Genomic DNA, 18,236 nt, shown 5'->3' on the forward strand with positions numbered 1-18,236 from the left:
GCTTTCTCACTTGTCTCCTGCTACTTCGATATGAGACATTTACAGACAAACATCACCCTGACAGACAACAGCACGGGACGGTAAGAGGGAAAGATGTGCCACTATACACACTTTCTTTTTACTTTCCATTAGCAAAGTTTTTTAAAGTGTCACAGCTACCTTAGTACCATTTGGAATGAGTAAATAATATATTTGGATAGAATATACTCTGATATGCAAATGTACACGAGACCCCTGGAAAAGCTCACATCAAATACTGTATCATTAGAAATAATAATAATAAAAGCTATTTATGACACGGCCTTTATTCACAGAAAGATTTGCCCCGGGGCTTTGTTTTTGCAGTTTGGCTTGATGACAGATTCCACCCCCCTCCTCTGCCCTGTAGTCCACGTCAGCCCAGACCCCACAGGACACGGAAAGGGAGAATAAAACCCCGCTGGGGCAGAAGCTCCCCCAGCTCAGCCCCACGGGAGCCACCACCGCAACGCTGCAACGCTGCCGCAGGAGAAGGCGAAGCGATACAGCAAGGGGAAACGTCACCGTAGTGTTGAGCATACCCGGGGCCCGCGACAGCCCCTCGCTGCTACAGGGGATGGGCTGTTTTATCAGAGTCTGAGCTGCGCCGGCTGGCCCAGAGCGGGGGGGAAGCGGGCACGCCGGCCCACCCTAAGGCACTGCAGTCGCACACCCTCGCCCATGCTCCGGACGCAGCCCCGCAGGCAGCTGCACCCTACCTTCAACATTTTAGCAGGACATCAAGCGAGAATTTTACAAAACCCAGGACGCGGGACCAGTTCCCCTCTGCCTGGGTACCCTGGCGAGGACGGGGATTGCCCGTGGGATTGCCCACGGGCATCAGAGCGCAGGGGGCAATGAACACGCTTTGCGACCAGCTGCCGCTTCCTCAGAGTCCTTTGGTATCTTGAGTTGGCCTGACAGTGTCCCAGGAGCATTCGCAGATCAGCGATGAAACGCCGAGCTGGGGAGACATGGGAGCAGGTGGGAACGCTTGTCCCGTAGTCCCAGAGCATGTATGCGTCAGTCCCAGAGCACATACGTGTCAGTCCCCAGAGCACATACGTGTCAGTCCCAGAGCACATACGTGTCAGTCCCAGAGCGTGCATGTGCACCGCTCTGCCAGGACCAGATGGACGTGCAGCCTTGGTGCCCTCTCCCCAGGCGGGTACAAGAGAGACAGACTGTCCTGCGCTCCCCGGTACGAATGATTTGGCAAAGTCAGAGCCAGGACAGCTTGTCTTGAAAGGCTGGAGGAGAAGGGTCAGGTATTTTTCCTTCTTCTTGGGCACTGATTGGTTCAAGTTTGTATCACAGTGAAGTCTGAGAAGTGGGGAAGAAACCCAAACCACCTTCCCTGAAAGAGAAAGCCTCGTTTGCCCGCCTCGCTCAGGCTGGAGAGGACAGCCTCTCCTAGCCAGGCACATCCGATCCGCTGCTGACCATGGAGGCTTCCATCGCTCGGTAGCAGACTTTGGACCTTCACCCTCCAGCCAGCAGTCATGCTGGAGGAAAGCAGGTGGCCAAACCAGCCCCGGCCCACCGCCCGCCCGGGCTCACCCCCGGAGCCCATCCTCAAACACAAGTAAACAGAAAGAGAAACTAAGAGGCACTAATAACGCAGATACGGGGAGACTCAGGCTTGCGACCGTCAAACCTGGCTCCGGATGTCTTCGTCCAGCTGGAGAAAAGCTGAGTCCCCATTTCAGATCTCCTGCAGCGAGTGGCCGGGGTCGCTGCGTTCCCGTTTCACCAGCGGCTCCCCCATGCTCCGGGAGTCCGTGTCCACTTCGCTGCCCAGGTCACTAATGTCATCTGCAAAGGACAGGTCTCAGCATGAGAGTGGCGACCGGAGGGGAAGAGGAGGTTCTTTTTCCCAACAGAGTAGGGTGGAAGAGCCAGCACGAGGTTCCCCCTCCCACAGCGATTCAACCCTGACCCAGCAGGACTTCCCTTGAGGGAGAGGAGGTACCTTTGTCCAGCAGTGTTGGGGACAGGGATGTGAAGTCACCAAACTGAAAGAAAAAGGAGTTACAAGGTAAGTGAGGCTTACTGGAGACCCAAGGCGCCAGATCTGCAAGTTGGCATCTATTTCCAAGCAATTCTAACAAGCAGCTTAAGCGCTCAGGAGAAACCACAAGCATCAGCAGTGCCGGTGGTGAAGAGCAGAAAGCAAAACCAACCGCATGTTTTGGGGAAAAGTCTGTCGCTGCCATTTAAACCTCTGGGCAAACACCACACACAACAATCCAGGGCAGGATCGAGCTCTGGAACGAAGGGAGAAATTTTTCCATCTCCCAAGTCACGACCAAGTGCTGCCACAGACCAAAGGATGGTGCCTTTTCTCCAGCCCGCTGCATCTGTCGGCCAACTGCTCAGACACGCCAGCTATTCACCTCTCCTGGGACTCTACCATCACTCCACCTCTCTGCAACTCTCTGCAAACCCTTTGCATTCATGTCAGGAGAGTGCTTTGGCTTGCAAGGCCATGGTGCCAAGCATAACCAGAGAGCTGGAGATGTATTTGGTTCTGGAGATGTGTTGTCTCCCTCTACGATGAGGTCTGAAACACTAAATTGCTATAAACAATAATGCTGAAAAGTCATGCAAAGTTGGGCAGCAGAAGGAACTGAGGAGAGCGGGAGTTATAAAGCGAGCAATGGAAATGGAAGGACACGATTCATCCTCTTTTGCTGGGAAGAATCAGCCTCCTCCTGGAGAACAGAAATATTGCAAGAGTTCAGTGAAGGAAAGGCAAAACCTGAAGGACGAAAGCCTCCACAGCTAGGTTTTGCTGGAAGCCACTCTCTGCCTTTCATGTTCCTTTAATATCAATACAGACAGAGGTTTTGCAGGGAATAGTGGGAACCCGCAGCACTGCTGACTCGGTGCAACAGCATGGGTCTAACGGGAGGGGAAGGGAAAGCAAAAGGCATGCAGTTGACTTGTCCAGCTCCCCTATATTGAGCTCCGGGGAAGGAAGAAAACAGCATGAGCTTCAAAGAGCAAATGAGAGCAGTTTTAATCTAACAGTAGTTTCTATATTGCTGTCGCAGGTTGATCAGGGGCTTTTAAATCTGTGCATTTCAGGGTGAAAAATTGGATGTGGCTTCAGCTAGGCAGGACAGGACCTGCCTGCAAGCCAGGCACCAGATTTACCGTCTGATTTGCTAAAAAAATCCCCCCAACCCCCCCAAACAACATAAACAACCCATCATTTCTCTTCTTCAAGTCAAAAATGGAGAGAGTGGCTGACTGCACATGTAACTGGAGCGTGCAGAGGCCTGAAGAAGTTTGGTGAATGGTACCACTGAAAGTTGCAGGGAAAGTAACTTTTGGACCTTCTTTTGCTCGGTTTAGTTTTTGTGTTTGATGGGACTTCGCTCTGGCGGGAACCCCAAAGTCAGGGTTGGTACCCACAGGTTATGGAGTGAAGTGGGGAGATCCTTTTCCTCCCTCTTCCAGGCCTGCAATGCCCAGCTGATGCTCAACTGCTCCCAAACCCACCAGCTCAGGTATTAGTGAGCCAGGACAGAAGATGCTCAAGGAGCTGGATCCTTGTGCCAGGCGCTCAAAACAACTCAGTAAATCCTTCAGCAAAGATGGTTATAAAAACACGTTCAGAACACAGTGCAGTTTGTGAACCAACCGTGTCTCTCTAGGCGCTGCTTAGTTTGGGTTCGTTTCTAGGGAATAAACAATTCTCACCTCTCCCATTACGGCAATCGGCGTCTCCCCTGTTGCCTGGGCGACACGATGCTCTACCAGATAAAACATGTATTCATCATAGAGCAGGCGAATCAGGTGGAAGGAACCAAAGCTGGCAGCACTGCGCAAGGTGAGGTCACGGATCACCATGGAGCTGGAAAATGGCCGGGAAACAAAATATTTGGGTTGTGCGATTACACTTGCATCAGGGCTGGTGTGAATTCTTGACCCTGAAGGTACTGTGGGACACAGCGCTCTGTTTCTACCTCTAACCCAAGAGTATCAAAGCACTTTAAGAAATTAGTTGACGGAGCATCCTATCCCCATCCTGAAAGGATACAGGAGACACAATGCTCCCTCTGTACCAGTGCAGAGCAACAGTTAACCAGAGTTGTGTGGGAGTAAAGAACTTGGCCTTGGCTTTTCAAGGAGCTATTTACATGCCCAAAGCCCGATGCAGAAACACCTCCAAAATGAGAAAGAAAATGTACCTATAGAAAGACCATTTCAACAGGAACTGCCTGGCTGCCTTGGGGAAGCTGGGACTGCCCTCGTGATGCTTCAGGACTTGAGTAACGACATTATCCAGCCAACTAGCCCACTGGTCCAGAGAACTCTGCTGCTGCAGAGTGAGCTTGAAATCCTGCTCCAGCTTCTGTACCATGCCTTCCTCGCACTGGCACACCCACGAGGCTTGCTCCTGCTCGGGAAGAAGGGTTCACAGTTACTCATGCCAAGCCTGCATGGTTGTGACATCCCAACCCAGGAATTCAACTTCATTTCTAGTAGACAAGGACTCCAAACCAGCTCTGAATCACGTCTCCTCTGATCCGTCCGGACCACAATACAATATTATTATTAGAACTATGTTATTGTCGGTAGCACTACTTCTTACAGAAGTTCCTTAGTACCTTCTCCACTATTCACAGTGAGATGGCAAACTTACCTGGAAAAGTAACACCAAAACTGTTGAATTGTTCATTTAATTGCTTTTTAGTATTGGAAATAAGGTGCTGGTTACCAGCAGACAACCTCATTATACAGTCCCAGTTCTAGACAACATGACCTAGGAAAAGATACCATCAGTTACCTGCACATTGGCGAAGTCGACCCGATTGAGATCGCTGAGCATCTGGTTTATCTGGGAGGTGTTCTGCAGCACCGCACGGGCAGCCTGAGCCAGGTGGTTCAGGGACGTGTACCTCCGTAACGTCTGCGCAAAGGCACTCACTACCCCGACCTGCAACACAGCACGCAGGGCACCGCGAGCTGGAGGCCACGGAGCTGGAAAGCAAACTCTTCTCGATGCTGAGCTCAAGCACACAGCGCACATCAGCTGGGGTAACCTGCGCAGTCCCACCCGCGCTGCTGCCCAAAGCATACACGGGCGCTCCAGAGCAGCACTTTTGCAGCATCTATTGCATCTTGCAAACCAGCTTCTGGGTTTCTTTTCCTTAAACTAACAGGTTTTCACACTCTGCCTCCAGCAGAGACCAGCAAGGTGGGAACAGGCTGCAAGAATCCATGGCTTTAGGAGAGGGGGAGTAGGAGCCTTAGGTTCAGTCTCTGCAATGCCTTTCAGTCCACGAGGTGTCCTGCGCTTTCTACTAGGACAGCCTCATTCCAGTGCAGAGATTTTCTTCCACAAAGCTTTATCTGCAATTTCAGGACATAGGAATGGCTCAGTGGACAGAGCATCATCAGCTTCTGGTACAAAGGAATTGCCTTACCTGTCCTCCCACTCCTTGCTGATTTTGGTTCATAATTATTCGTTACACCGTGCTAGTCTGGAGTACACGTGGCCAAACCCCAGCAGTGATTTCCAGTCACTGTGGAAAACTCCAACATGCACACACACACACACACACACACACACTCCGTTCGCATCCCTGACTTGCACCGTGCTCCCTCTGCTTACCTTGGTCTGGACAATCTGGGGGGGAAATTCACTCATTGCGTTCATCAGCCACCCTTCCAAACTCTTGGCAAAATTACGAATCGCCTGTGTAAGCGTGCCTGCAAAGAAGTCCGCAGAGTTAGAAAGGCTGTTCCGTTTCATCTTTGGACACCACTTTCTAGCTTAGGACTGCTGTGGAAAGCCCAGCCTCTGATCTGGTTAGCTGTGATCTCGATTTAGCATCAAGAAAATCAGCTGGGTCCTGAGATGCACTCAAATTTTTCTTATTCTCTAATGTTGTTACTCAAACTTTTCTTCTTATTTTCTTATTCTTTCTTATCCTTTTCTTATTCACGGTCCTTCTGAGCATTTTCCAAATGTTGAAATATGCTCTTTAAAGACACACATGTCCCCCAGCATGTAGACTGACAACAGCACCTCAGAGGGACATGGCTTTCCAGTACTGCTCGGCCCAGTCTAGGGCTGAGTTGAGGCCTCGGGGAGACTGACACACGCACTTCACTGAGGAGCCAAATCAGAGAGAAAACCCTCAATATCCCGTCACTAATCTCCCAAACGCAAGTTGACCCCAAATTTCCAGGAGGTGCTGTAAGGGACAGGACGGTCCTCCATAAACAAAGATACTATCTCCAAGGAAACATCTCACAAGGATCAGCCGTGCTTACTTGTGCATTAAGCCTATGCTTTTACCTTGACTCCTAGCCAAAGTCAGGAGATGTGATATGCAATAAACCAAATTTTAAAAGGCATGGGAATTTCCAGGGGCCACAAAGTTTCGTCGACGCAGAGCAATGCCGGAGGAGGAATATTGCTGTTGCCATAATATTTTAGCTTGTGTTCAAAACAAAAACCTCTAAATCAGCTTTTACAGTGGAAATCTTTGTGGCAAGTGGTAGCCAGACTGAATGAGTCATGGATCGCTGTTCATCAGACACAACATCCCATGACTCAGCCCAGCGAGGAGCAGGAGCTGAGCAGGAGTCGGGACGGCCCGTGCCCTCCTGACCACGCTGCAGGATACTCACTGGGCACCGGTCTGAGCACGTCTGGGATGAGAATCTCCACCAGGGCCTGGTACAAGATGTGATCGCAGCTTCTCATCCATTTGAGGATGGGTTCGTATTTGCACAGAGTGATCAGCTTATCTTTCGGGAGGGTCCCTTCGTGTTCTTCTTCGCTGCGGGAGGAGGAGGAGGAGGGAGGCAGCGTTAGCAGCAGGTCTGCATTCAGTGCATTCACCCTTCCTCTCGATTTCTAACCCCAGTTGTCAGCAGAAAAAAGCCATTCATGTTTCCTTCAAAAGGAAACATCTGATCGTTTGTACAAGTCTTCTCCGACTCTGCAAGCTCCTCTCTGCCCATGGGTCAGAGCTCTGACCACAGTTTTCCCTCAAATCCGCATCTCCCCGTGCTTGGCCTTTGCTTCTTCCATCTTTAGCCTCGGTTGCCTTTCACACACTCATGTTTGTGTGTACCTGGGAATTGTACTTCAGTACAGTCATTTCAGCAAGCAAAGCCTTAGCTGGTTCCTCCTTACAGACCCAGCTATCTCCAAAACCCTCACACCTCTCCCCTGTGCTCTAAACCTCCTCAGCTGTAGCAGTGGGGACAAACGTTTGCAGCAAATGTTGTTTGAGCAGATCAGCCGGTATCGACAGATCCTACGAACGGTTTCGAGGTGTTCAACACCTTCAAATGCTGAATGTTTTCAGAAGGAAAAAGATTTGGTGTTTTGATGAGAACAGAGCATATTATCTCTAACTGAATGAGGTCAATCAGGCTTGCATTATTTTCACTTTATAGATGTTTGGAAACTTTTTCTGCATGATTAAGGTATAAGATATTTGGTTAAACAGCAAGCAGAGAAAACCGAAGCCTTAATGCACTGCCAGAGCATCAAAGCAGAGCTGCTCAGACACTACACTGGCAATTGGGAATTTGGAAGGGACTTTCCCCATGTGTTACATCAAAATCAGTAAAGCCAAGCCTTGGACATACTACAAAGAGGTACTTACAGCCTCTGCCTGAGCAGTTTTAGTAAACTCACATGGCAAAACTAGCCATCAAGTACCTAAACTTTCTGTTAAGTGGAACCATATTCTGCATTTTATTATGCTTTCAAACAGTTTGCCACTTTGATAATATTTTGGGTTTATATTTGTATATATATTTATAAAGCAGGGGGAGGGAGTGCTTTATTTACTTAGCTTGATTATTAGCAGTGGTATGGAGAGGTACTAGAGTACACAGCCTTAGCAAGGTAGGCTGGTTTAGACAGAGCCCTGCAGAAACGCTGCCTCCAGTATCCAGGTGAGCCTATTTGTACCTAGCACAGCTCTCTCTGTGGTGTTACACACCTTGGAGATATACCCTTAAGTAAAAGAGATTTTGAAACAATCAAACACAGCTACAGTGATTCTTTGCGGGAAAATATCCATTGGGTAACATCTACTGAGGACAACAGGGCCATATTCTACAGATGATTATGAGTTATTTGCTTATTACTCAAACTTTTACCATTTTTCTTCTGAATATAAAACATCCCTATCAGAAGTCCTTATATTATCAGTAGAAGTGGACAATACAGACTTTTAATACAAATTTTAAGAAGAAACCTTCACCTTTTCAATTTTCTCTATTTTCACTTATTTGCATTCCCCTGTCTCTTGGCAGCAGACTACCAACGCATAAAGGATGAAGAAAAGGCAATAACAACGAGGCAGGCAGGAGTACAAAGATCAGAGTAGCTTCGCTTGCCATTATCTGCCTCAAAAGAGCCTCAGGCACTTAAAGATCTGGATAGGCAGCCAAAGAAGCAAGTCAGTCTAGATGTCACTAAACCCTCAGAGCCTGAGATGTCACTCGAGACTGATATCTAATGGCATGGAACCGTTACTGTCTGCTCCTGATGACCATTTACGAAAGCAGCATCCCGTTCTCCTTCACCTCTGCATTTGGGATTAGCACTTGTTACAGGAGGTATAAGGCACATAGACGTACATAATCAGAGCAGATGCTTTCCTCGGAGGTCTGAACTTTGTGTGGTCACTACGATATCAAACACTTCTAACACTCTTTGTAATGATTCTGGGGAAGTAAATACTTTCAAGTGCTACAAAGCACTCAAAATGCCTAATGAAGCTGAAAATACTTCATGCATTTTTAAAAGAAAAAATACCACCAAACAACGGAGCGTTCAGAAATAATCAAAGCACAGCAGTGTACCTGGACGGCAGGGCAGTAGAGCCATCACTAGATGGTGTTTTAGGACTCCAGAAGGATTGCCACAGTTTCTCAATATAATGAAATTGAAGATTCATTACAACATCCAAAGTCGCCTAACAACAAAGAACACAACTCATGAGCTGCTCTGCTAGCATCTTGTCACACAGTGTAAGCATAAATTTCACGTGCTGCCATTTAGATCAAATAATTTACCAGAAGAATAATGGAAAGGGCATTGTTTTAATAATCAACATAACATAAAACAGGTCACATAATGAAAAAATAACATAAAGTGCAATATTTGAGTTGTAATACCTAGCAAATCAAGCATTCCCTGTTATATTCTAGCTTTTCCTAAGAGCAGTATAGGAGATGAGCACATGAATTATGTCCCACATCAATTAATAAATCAAATAAAAATATTCCAAAAATTCACCTCGCAGTGTCGCCTGTAAAGAAGCTGCAGAGTTTTCACATCATTCATGGTGACCCCTTCTTGTAAGAGGACATTACCTAGATCAGGGGCTGGGAACTCGGGAAAGACATGGGTTACATCTAGGGAAAAAAAAGATTGGGAAAGATGGTGAGGGTTAGGAGCACTCAGTTACGCAGGACTACAGATGAGTGCAAGGTGCTGCTGTTGCTGGTGGCTATCTTTCATGTTTCATGAAAGGGGGGGATGAAACAGGAGAAATGAGACCGATAATCTAGTACTTTCCCAATTCATGCTGCTGTACTGGGCAAGAAGCAAACAACCGCAGCCCATTTTATTCAGTGTGGAAAGGAAAATGTTTTCTTTCTCTCCGTAATAAAAGAAACAAGAATACATTGTCCTCATCTACTGAGCTTCCCATTAGATTTTCTCCAAAGCCTGAAAAATGTCTCTCTGGTATTTTGAGAGTACAATGGAAAATATAATTGGACAGCAGACATATCAGAAGCAATTGTGTTTCAGAGAAGGCTCAGAGCTGGCTGGGATTTGGTATCTCTACGTGAATGATGGAGGCACATAGATCCACGACCAGCAAAGCCAGAGAGCTTGTCTCACAAGGAGAAGGTCCGTACGGATCATCTGCAGTCGCATACGTATTGCAGCCTTTGCAATGAAGAGAATCGCTCTTCTCCCTCCGGCTGCCTGTCTTAGCAAGGCTCTTCAGGACCTTCACTCCTTCCGTCCAATTTGGATAAAACCAGACCGATTAAAAACATACTAAGAGGGAACCAACAGACCTGACGGCACAAGGAAAAAGCCTTCCTGTGGGTATAGGAGTTAGCAAATAAACTTAGCAAGTGTGATGTTACAAGAGCTTATTAGAATATATACTATATATATTATTATATAATATATAATACTGTAGATTTATTAGAAAAGCAAACAAATGCAGAACAGCTGGGGCTTGCTGGACAAGACTTTCCGTTCTCTTAAAGTTATAAGCCTAGACGTGAGATATCTAACACATTAAAGCAGTCTCCTCACCTATGAATTGCTGATGATGTTGACTTTGGGCAGCAACTGATTGTTCCGGCGTAGCGTGCGGGTTACTGTTGGACCCGCTCTCTGCCATGCCATCCATCTTCTGCGCTGGTCTATACCTAAATTTAGAGCATGGCTTGGGATTTACACGGGCACACGCAAACACGTACATGGTATTTGCAACATAGTCATGCAGACTTTTGTGTTCACCATGTCATACGTGAGGTTACATTCAAGGCCAGCATTTTGAGGGCTGACCACTTTTATCACCCACTTAACTGGAGGGGGAAAATGAGAACCTCCTTTTGAAAAGCACTCCCCAAGACAGAATTAAAGGGGTTAAGATGTTTTCCCAAGGTGACACCAAAAAAAAAGAAATGGAGAAGCAGAGCTGGAGTGGGTGCAGAGTGCAGACTCTCAGTCTCGGGAGCTGCCTTTTGCATTACTTTCTGTTTGGGAGCTGAAGAAATAAATTCTTCTGCTCCTTTTTCACTCCAGCAAGAACCAGAAGTGTCCCTGCTTCCAGGAGACAATTCCAAATTCCTTTGCACATTGTTTTTTATATTCAAAATTACTCAGACACAAGACTAACCACAGCACTATTTAACTTGCACTGTTGCACAACCCTCCCCCCCCCCCCCCAACAAAAACCAAAACCCACCCAAACACAACACAAGCCCCCAAGTCCTTTACACTGATATGGCACAAATAACTCCATAGCCGAGGTCCTAAAACAGTTTGGTCAGAGGGAGGCAGTGAAAAGCGGCACATACGGTGGCTGAATCAAGCCACTGGCAAACAGAATAGGCAGATAAACGCCGTTTCATAGAATCATAGAATAGTTTGGGTTGGAAGCAACCTTTAAAGGTCATCTAGTCCAACCCCCCTGCCACAAGCAGGGACATCTCCAACTAGATCAGGTTGCTCAGAGCCCCGTCCAACCTGACCTTGAATGTTTCCAGGGATGGGGCATCTACCAGAATTGGTTTTGGACCCTTCCACTACTCAGAGCAGCCAGTGACTTGCAGCCCCCTCTTCCACACCTCAGCTCTCCCACTTCAGCAACACTTGGGTTTGAACTGTCCCAACACGCTCCCTTTGCTCCGAAGCCAAGCCAAGTCCCAAGATGGGGTCTGCAGCTTTCTTTGGGAAAGGACCCTTGCCTGCAGCAGCGTCGGGGGCACCGCTAGCGAGCTCCAAGACGCTGGGAGCACCTACCTTTGCTTCTGGTGGATGGGCTGCTGCCTCATTGCCATGTACTGGGTGTCCTCCTGCAAGCGGTTCAGAGGAGACTCTGGTTTTAGACGGATCCCATAATAATGATATTTGGAGTTTCCCCTGGAAGTATCAGCGTTGAAATTGCTCAGTGTAAGCTGGTCAATGGAAGGGACATTGTAGCCCTGCAATTTACTCGTAGGCTTGTTTTGACAATACACTCTACTTCTTACAGCACACGTCGGTTTGCGGCCAAGCACTATTTGAATGGCTGAACTAATGAACTAATGAATGCCATCATCCCCTATAAAACTTAAAACCACATGTCGCAAAGTTCAGTGACAACCACATTTAAAACTCAGCAAGGTTTGTTCCAAGTAACCCATGGTAACTGGAGAAGAAGAGACAAGTGTTACAATACAAAGTGTTATTAAACAGAATGACAGAAAGACCTCAGGGGACACTTTGCTCTTTGATTAGGGTTTAAGGATTTGTTTTTTCCATAAAAACAAACTTCCATCTTTATCTAGACTTGGATAAAACAAGCCTGACTGAATAGTCAACTATGATAAGAAAAATGTCTTTCTGTTGCCAGCATTTTCACAGCAATGGCAACGGGCTTTGATGTGGCTTTGTTCTTGGAGTTGCTCATTTTTGTAGTTTTTGTAAAAACTGAAAGCTGTTTACAAGCAAAAGAGGCTGTAATTCTTTTTCCTTTGCTGGTTAGTAAAGCTGCTGTGATGCTCCTTAGGAGAATGTCTTTCCATGACATTAGACAGATGTGTCAGTTAAAGTTTTTCCACCAAACTGGAATTTTTCAGTCCCCAAGCGTCTGCTTTTGGGAGCGAGAAGGACAATTATGCAGCCCTGGATACATGACAACAGTATGTCCAACTTGGCTTTAGCCAATTTGTCGCTAACAACGGTTTGGGTGAGTCCTCAGTGGGAGAGGAGACCGAGCCAGGGGAGCAGCAGCAGGGTCTCCAGAGCCCTTATTGGGGATGCTTAAAATTCACTTGCTGTGTCACTATGACAGGGTCTGAAGGCACCTTAAATCCCATGACGCTTCCCATTGGAAAATTACATAGAGAAATTTAAGAGAGGAATATTTATCAAAGAATTAACCCTTTCTTTCTTGTTGGGGGAATTTTCTCTTTTCAAGAGGACGGCTGAATCATTCAGTCTTTGTCACTGTACCAAAGTGTTTCACACACACTGAGTGCTCAGGTATGAAGCCATGTTTTAAGTGATTTTAAGTGCCTGCAAATTAAATAACAGCTGCATTTATAATCTAAATGAATGAATAAGAAAATAATGGTGGACAGCTATTTCCATATTTATTGAGGTTTACTGTATCCTTCCCAGCCTGCACATTTGCAATTTTAAGTGGGTTTTTTTCTTGTTTTTTCTTTAATCCTTGATGGGATTAAAGAATTTCTCTCCTCTAAAGAAATTATTTCAGAGCTCTTGCACTTGAACCAATCTACAGAAATCCAAACTCTCCCCTGCTCTTCTTATGACTGTTGCCTTCACATTCCAGCTGTGGAATGCCCCTGACACATCTGGTTTTGTTCTCGTTTAGAAGCCTAAATATCTAAGCTTGACTTTTATTATAAAATCTTACACAATTAGAGCAATCATGATTTCTCTAGTGTATTAGCTACTTTTTTAAAATTAGAAGCTGGGATAAAATGCCAACTCAGCTGTGCAAGCTGTGCAGATACTTTGGATGCTCCCTTGAAGGACTCATATGTAATCACAGCAAGCATACTTTCTTACGTTACGCTTTTGTTGTAACATCATATGGATCTTTGATGTTTTAAAAGAAAAAATTCTGTCACAAGATTCAGCCTGCCGCTTTGGGAATTTAAGAAGTAAGCCATTTACATCTGTACAGCTTGTCTGCATCAAAGATGTGGGCACAAGTTCTGTTCTCATCCATGATGGAGGAACTTCACTGGACCCAAAGGGAGAAATCATTTCACTGCACCAGAATTTTGGGCTCTGCAGCTGACAGCGGCAATCGTGAAGATGAGTTACTTCATCTTTTTGAGACAGCAATGGAATGAGAAGAAGCCCAGGTTCAAATGAAATATTCTTAAGACTCCTTAGGAAATGGACTTAGACCAAATTCCACTGTGTGGCTGGACAAGGCACTGTCACCAGCGACCTGGAGTGTGTCTGAAATTAACTGTACTGTCAAGCCTCTCACACCGCTGATTCACGGTGAGAAAGCAGCTCTGCCTCACAACACACGGAAATTACTTCTGTGCCTCAGAATAACAATTTTTTTCCCCAGAAGATCGTGGTTAGTTGTTTCTGTAGATCTCGGAAGAAAGACCTGTGCCTGCTAAATGATGCTCAGTAGGTTCTCAGTACGTGTGAGAGAAGTTGTAGGAGGGTTTTTTTTCTATTTAAATGTAGATTCACACCAACCTGGTTCCCAGGCGGCGAGTCCTCAGCCCCATGAACACCGAACGGATCAGTTTTCCGAAGGAAGCAGCGTTCACTGGATCCAGTTTGTGCTCCTGGCAGTGCCGCAGGTAATGGTTGTAGAGAGAGCTCCTGGGAAGGCTGACGCCTTCCGCTGTCTCGTAGTTGTCCAACAACCACTGGAGCTTTATGTATGGAAAACATAAATAAATAAAGAACACATGAAAGTCTAAAGAAGGCTGGAACGGGCTGCGTCAAACAGTGTCAATGCTTAAATGTCAGGAGAACCCATCGGACATTAAGAGTTCAAGAGAACTTAATGCTGGGTAGTTAATTTATATAAGTTAATTTATATAACTTATGCCAGTTGCATTTTTATAAAAGTAAAAGGACCCCCAGCCCAAAGCTAATAACCCAAACAAAAATGCTGTCAGATTTCGCAAGAGCATTAAAACATAGTCTGCCTGTCATCTCAGTGTCCACCTTGGATTCAGATGAATTCCTGCAGAGCCAAAATAAAGCTGTAAGAACTCGTGTTTTCCAAAAATAAAGATGTTAAGATACTGCCTAAGAGGAACAAATTTTAGGGGAACCAAATATGCTGCAAAGTCTTTATTAATTTGAAGACTGGCATGTCTGCAACAGTTCCCTTAACAATAAAATTAACGGTTACCAAAGCAACCTTAAAAATCTGAGGGGGTCCATCTATTTTTCAAAATTTACTGTCCGAACTTCTTCTGACATTTCTGTTGATTAAAGTTTGCAATTAATATAAATTATTTATACCCAGCTGGTCTGAAAGGGCAGGCCCGGCACCCAACGTCAGCACAGGAATTAAAATGCACAAAGACAAAAACCCCAATCTTCTTTAATTGGCTAAATGACTTCAGCATCAATAAAATAAGTGTTACATTAAGTGAATTTTTGAAGGAACAAGATGTTCAAGCACATACTGTAATTAAGCACAAACTTAGTCTAGAAATCGGCGGGATTTAACCATGCACATGGATGTACAAGTTGGCCTATGCTTAAGTCCTCTCCACTCGTACTCCCAGTATCCGGCTCTTTTCTACTGTTTTCTCTTGGTGAAACTTTGGGGTCCCAATTCACCACTATACTCGAGTTTTATATCAATAACTCTGTGAAAATACAACCTGAAATGTGCAATGACATCTCTGACACCTCACTCCATTCAGTTATTTTCAGTTTATGTATTTCACATCCAACTTTGCTCTCACACAAAGGCTTTTCAGCACCTATGAACGTACGTTCCGTGGTTACCATTCACATATCCAAATTTAAACTTCTGCTACATAAAATGAGCTGAACCCAAAGCTGTACAGTTAAAACTATTTCATTCATTAGCTGGGTTTGATCCAAAGCAACCACAAGTTCAAACGACTGGATCCATCAGTTTTGGTGGCCTTTGGAGCAGACCAGGGGCTACCACAGCTGGCAGAAGAAAAACCTCTTGGCCATTTTCCCCTCTGTCCTGCTTTTCACAGAGCTGCTCATCACCTTCCCCCTTCCTCCAGTTACACATCACCTAAGACACTCTTTGACGTGTTATTCCACAGACGAAGATCCTTCTGACCTCCCAACCCTACAGTCCCAAGAGGTGGTGTTCGCTAACGATCCGCGTCCCTTCGTGCTCTCATCTGCAGAAGAGACGTCCCTGGGAAGCCCCCAAAAGCCGTTCTGTAGCCCTGAGCCTCCCCCACCCATTAAGCTATCGCTAACAAAAGTAGACCCCAGTGTTTTTGACATAAAAGACCAGCAGGAGCTCAGTTTTTAAGTAGCCCACATCTGTGCTAATTTTGGCCCATCCCCTGTATTTAAAAGATTAACGATTAAGAAGGTTCTTGGGTTTTTTTAACCATTTACTTTATTTATCCTATGGAAGATACTGAACGGGGATCAGCTATTAATTTTCTAAACCTGTTCTAATTCCAAGCCTTAAAAAAAAATATAAAAGTTGCATATTACTATGGAAAATTCAGATATAGGTAAAACCCTCTCATTTAAATTTGTTCCTGGACATTTTTAGTCTAATCCTAGATATTTCTAGAATATTCCCCTCATCTTCCAGCTTTCTTTTTCTGCAAGTGTCTTTTTATATTCCTTTAAACATTCCAGAGTTTCACAATACGAACTCCCACTATTGAATTAGAAATCTATTACGAAACACACAAAAGAGCTTAAAAAAGAAATCTGTCAGAATACAAATAATTTTCAAAACATGATTTTTGCTCTTCCTGCATTAGCAATAACAGACAGGGCACTTAAAATGAGAACATTAAAGATTCTTACCATTTGTATCCTTTATTCTGTTTACTTTTTGAATTTTGCTCAATTGTGACAATGACAAGATATTCTACAGTTTCATTTCTGTTTATGCTATGATCAGGTTCCAATAAAATCACTCTGCAGCCGAATGCTGCTTTGTTTGTTACAGGCACTACAGAGGAACATTTAAATTTCATTTCTATTAAACTTTATTTCTATTGACTGTTTGTTTTTCTTAAAAAAAAAAAACCCTTTAGCAAAAGCCTCGTCCTTGTTCGATTCAAGGAGGGCTCTTTCAAGGATGGAAAAAGCGATACATGGGGCTGTCTGAGAAAAGAAAAAACCTTTTTTTTCTGAAGGTCCAGGTTTGGAGAGGTTTTCTTATGGGCACTTCTATGAAAAAGAAACCAATGAAGACACACATTTGTGGTTCGTATTTAACATGTTTTTATCTGAGACTAAGAGGAGCAGGTTCCTAAGTCTCCGCTCAGTCCAGCTCAGAGTTAGGACGGACCCTGGGCCACCCGCATGCCTGCCGAGCATCCCGAGCTCAGCGACGGGGAGAAACACTTCCCTCGTACCAGGAGTTCCCTGCTCAACCCCACCGATCTTTTGCAATTAAAGTTCCATCAAAACCTATACATTTTCTTGAAAAGTCTCTTTTCTAGAACAAGTGGCTGTCAGCTCTGGTCCCTTGCATAGTTAAGCCCCAAGCCATCCATGTACGTTAGCACAAGCTCCAGCATCGCCCACCTTTCTCCACCAAGCAGGACATTCGTCCTTCATTAGGTCATTACATTCCTCACCCGGCCAAGGGAGAATTATTCCCTTTAACAGTTCTCCTGCTTCTCTGTTCAGTCTCATTTTAGGTGTCTCCACCTAAACACCATTTGGGGGTAAGATCTTTTCCTCGGGGGAAAAACTCCATCAGCACCTACCTAAGAGCCATTCACCCACAAGGAAGAAGTGCAACGGTTTTTGGGGGGGTTATTTTGGGTTTTTTTGGTTTTTTGTTTTACAGGCAGTGAGGAAAAAAGTGCCTTTTCCCCCTACTCCTATGAGCGCTATGGATATCTAGGAGCCGCAGGGCCTCAGGCAGGTTATAGCATCCAGCTACTTCCTTATGTGCCTAGCTTTAGGCACTCGTGTACAAAAATTGTAGTCATTTTTCTCAAATTTCTTTGCATCATCTGCAAGCTCATAATTGGCAAAGAAGTAATCCTCTGACCCAGCGACTCTGGAGCACACTTGTGAGCAGAGCTTTTCCAGTAAGAGTAATAGATTGACATGATTTCATTAGAAACATCTTGTGTCACTGGGGTATCAACATTAGCTTGGGCTTCCAAATTAGATATTTCAAGTGCACTTAAATAACCTCTCAGAGAGTTTTTGAAGCTAAATTCAGTTATCAAGTGTGGCTCCATTTCACATTGACTTTGCTTAAACAACATTATGTAAAAAATTCTCTCTTGACTGAGATACCTTTAGTTTTCCTTTTTTTTTCCTGGTTAAAAAAAAAAGATTCCTGGCATGAAACATCTGCTGACGGCAACCAAATAAACCATTATCCCAAGAATTTACAGATTTGCAAAACGTGAAATTTAAAACGAGGGACAGAACACTTAACGAAAAACTCTGCAACCTTAAGACTAAAAGCAATGAAGTCACAACTAACAGTGCAATTAGCATTATCTCACAACTTCTTCGGCTACCAGCTTTTGTCAAGCTCATATTTTGCTTTCAGCCTTGACAAATCACAGTCACCTGCTGCTCCACTTTCCAGTTCCCATGTGCAAGCCTGACAATGTCACGTGTCAGTCACACAAGCATTTGGGATAGCTAATCCTCTGTCTGGTTTTTTGTTTTGTTTTTTTTACCATAAAGAGGTGGGAACTGAAACATGCCGGATAGCAGAAACCCTTGTAACACAGCACGTGCCAGGGAAGACGTGCAGAGAGGG

The 18,236-nt window shown here is 45.2% G+C and overlaps 1 protein-coding gene across 2 annotated transcripts in view; it reads right to left on the reverse strand.

Moving 5' to 3' along the window:
• Nucleotides 1-1,598: 1,598 nt before the first annotated feature.
• RFX2 (regulatory factor X2) overlaps nucleotides 1,599-18,236 on the reverse strand; it is a 60,429-nt gene continuing 43,791 nt past the window's right edge. For both annotated transcript variants that reach the window (XM_050910489.1, XM_050910490.1), the window contains 12 exons: nucleotides 13,994-14,175; nucleotides 11,561-11,680; nucleotides 10,346-10,461; nucleotides 9,305-9,423; nucleotides 8,869-8,981; nucleotides 6,670-6,821; nucleotides 5,645-5,742; nucleotides 4,817-4,966; nucleotides 4,218-4,426; nucleotides 3,727-3,880; nucleotides 1,991-2,033; nucleotides 1,599-1,833 (listed from right to left, as the gene is read on the reverse strand). In XM_050910489.1, the coding sequence (XP_050766446.1) occupies nucleotides 1,724-1,833; nucleotides 1,991-2,033; nucleotides 3,727-3,880; nucleotides 4,218-4,426; nucleotides 4,817-4,966; nucleotides 5,645-5,742; nucleotides 6,670-6,821; nucleotides 8,869-8,981; nucleotides 9,305-9,423; nucleotides 10,346-10,461; nucleotides 11,561-11,680; nucleotides 13,994-14,175 (1,566 nt within the window). In that variant the 3' untranslated portion in view covers nucleotides 1,599-1,723. The remainder of the gene's footprint in view (nucleotides 1,834-1,990; nucleotides 2,034-3,726; nucleotides 3,881-4,217; nucleotides 4,427-4,816; nucleotides 4,967-5,644; nucleotides 5,743-6,669; nucleotides 6,822-8,868; nucleotides 8,982-9,304; nucleotides 9,424-10,345; nucleotides 10,462-11,560; nucleotides 11,681-13,993; nucleotides 14,176-18,236) is intronic.

This window comes from Gymnogyps californianus, chromosome 24, assembly GCF_018139145.2.
Source record: "Gymnogyps californianus isolate 813 chromosome 24, ASM1813914v2, whole genome shotgun sequence".
NCBI classification, from domain to species: Eukaryota; Metazoa; Chordata; class Aves; order Accipitriformes; family Cathartidae; genus Gymnogyps; species Gymnogyps californianus.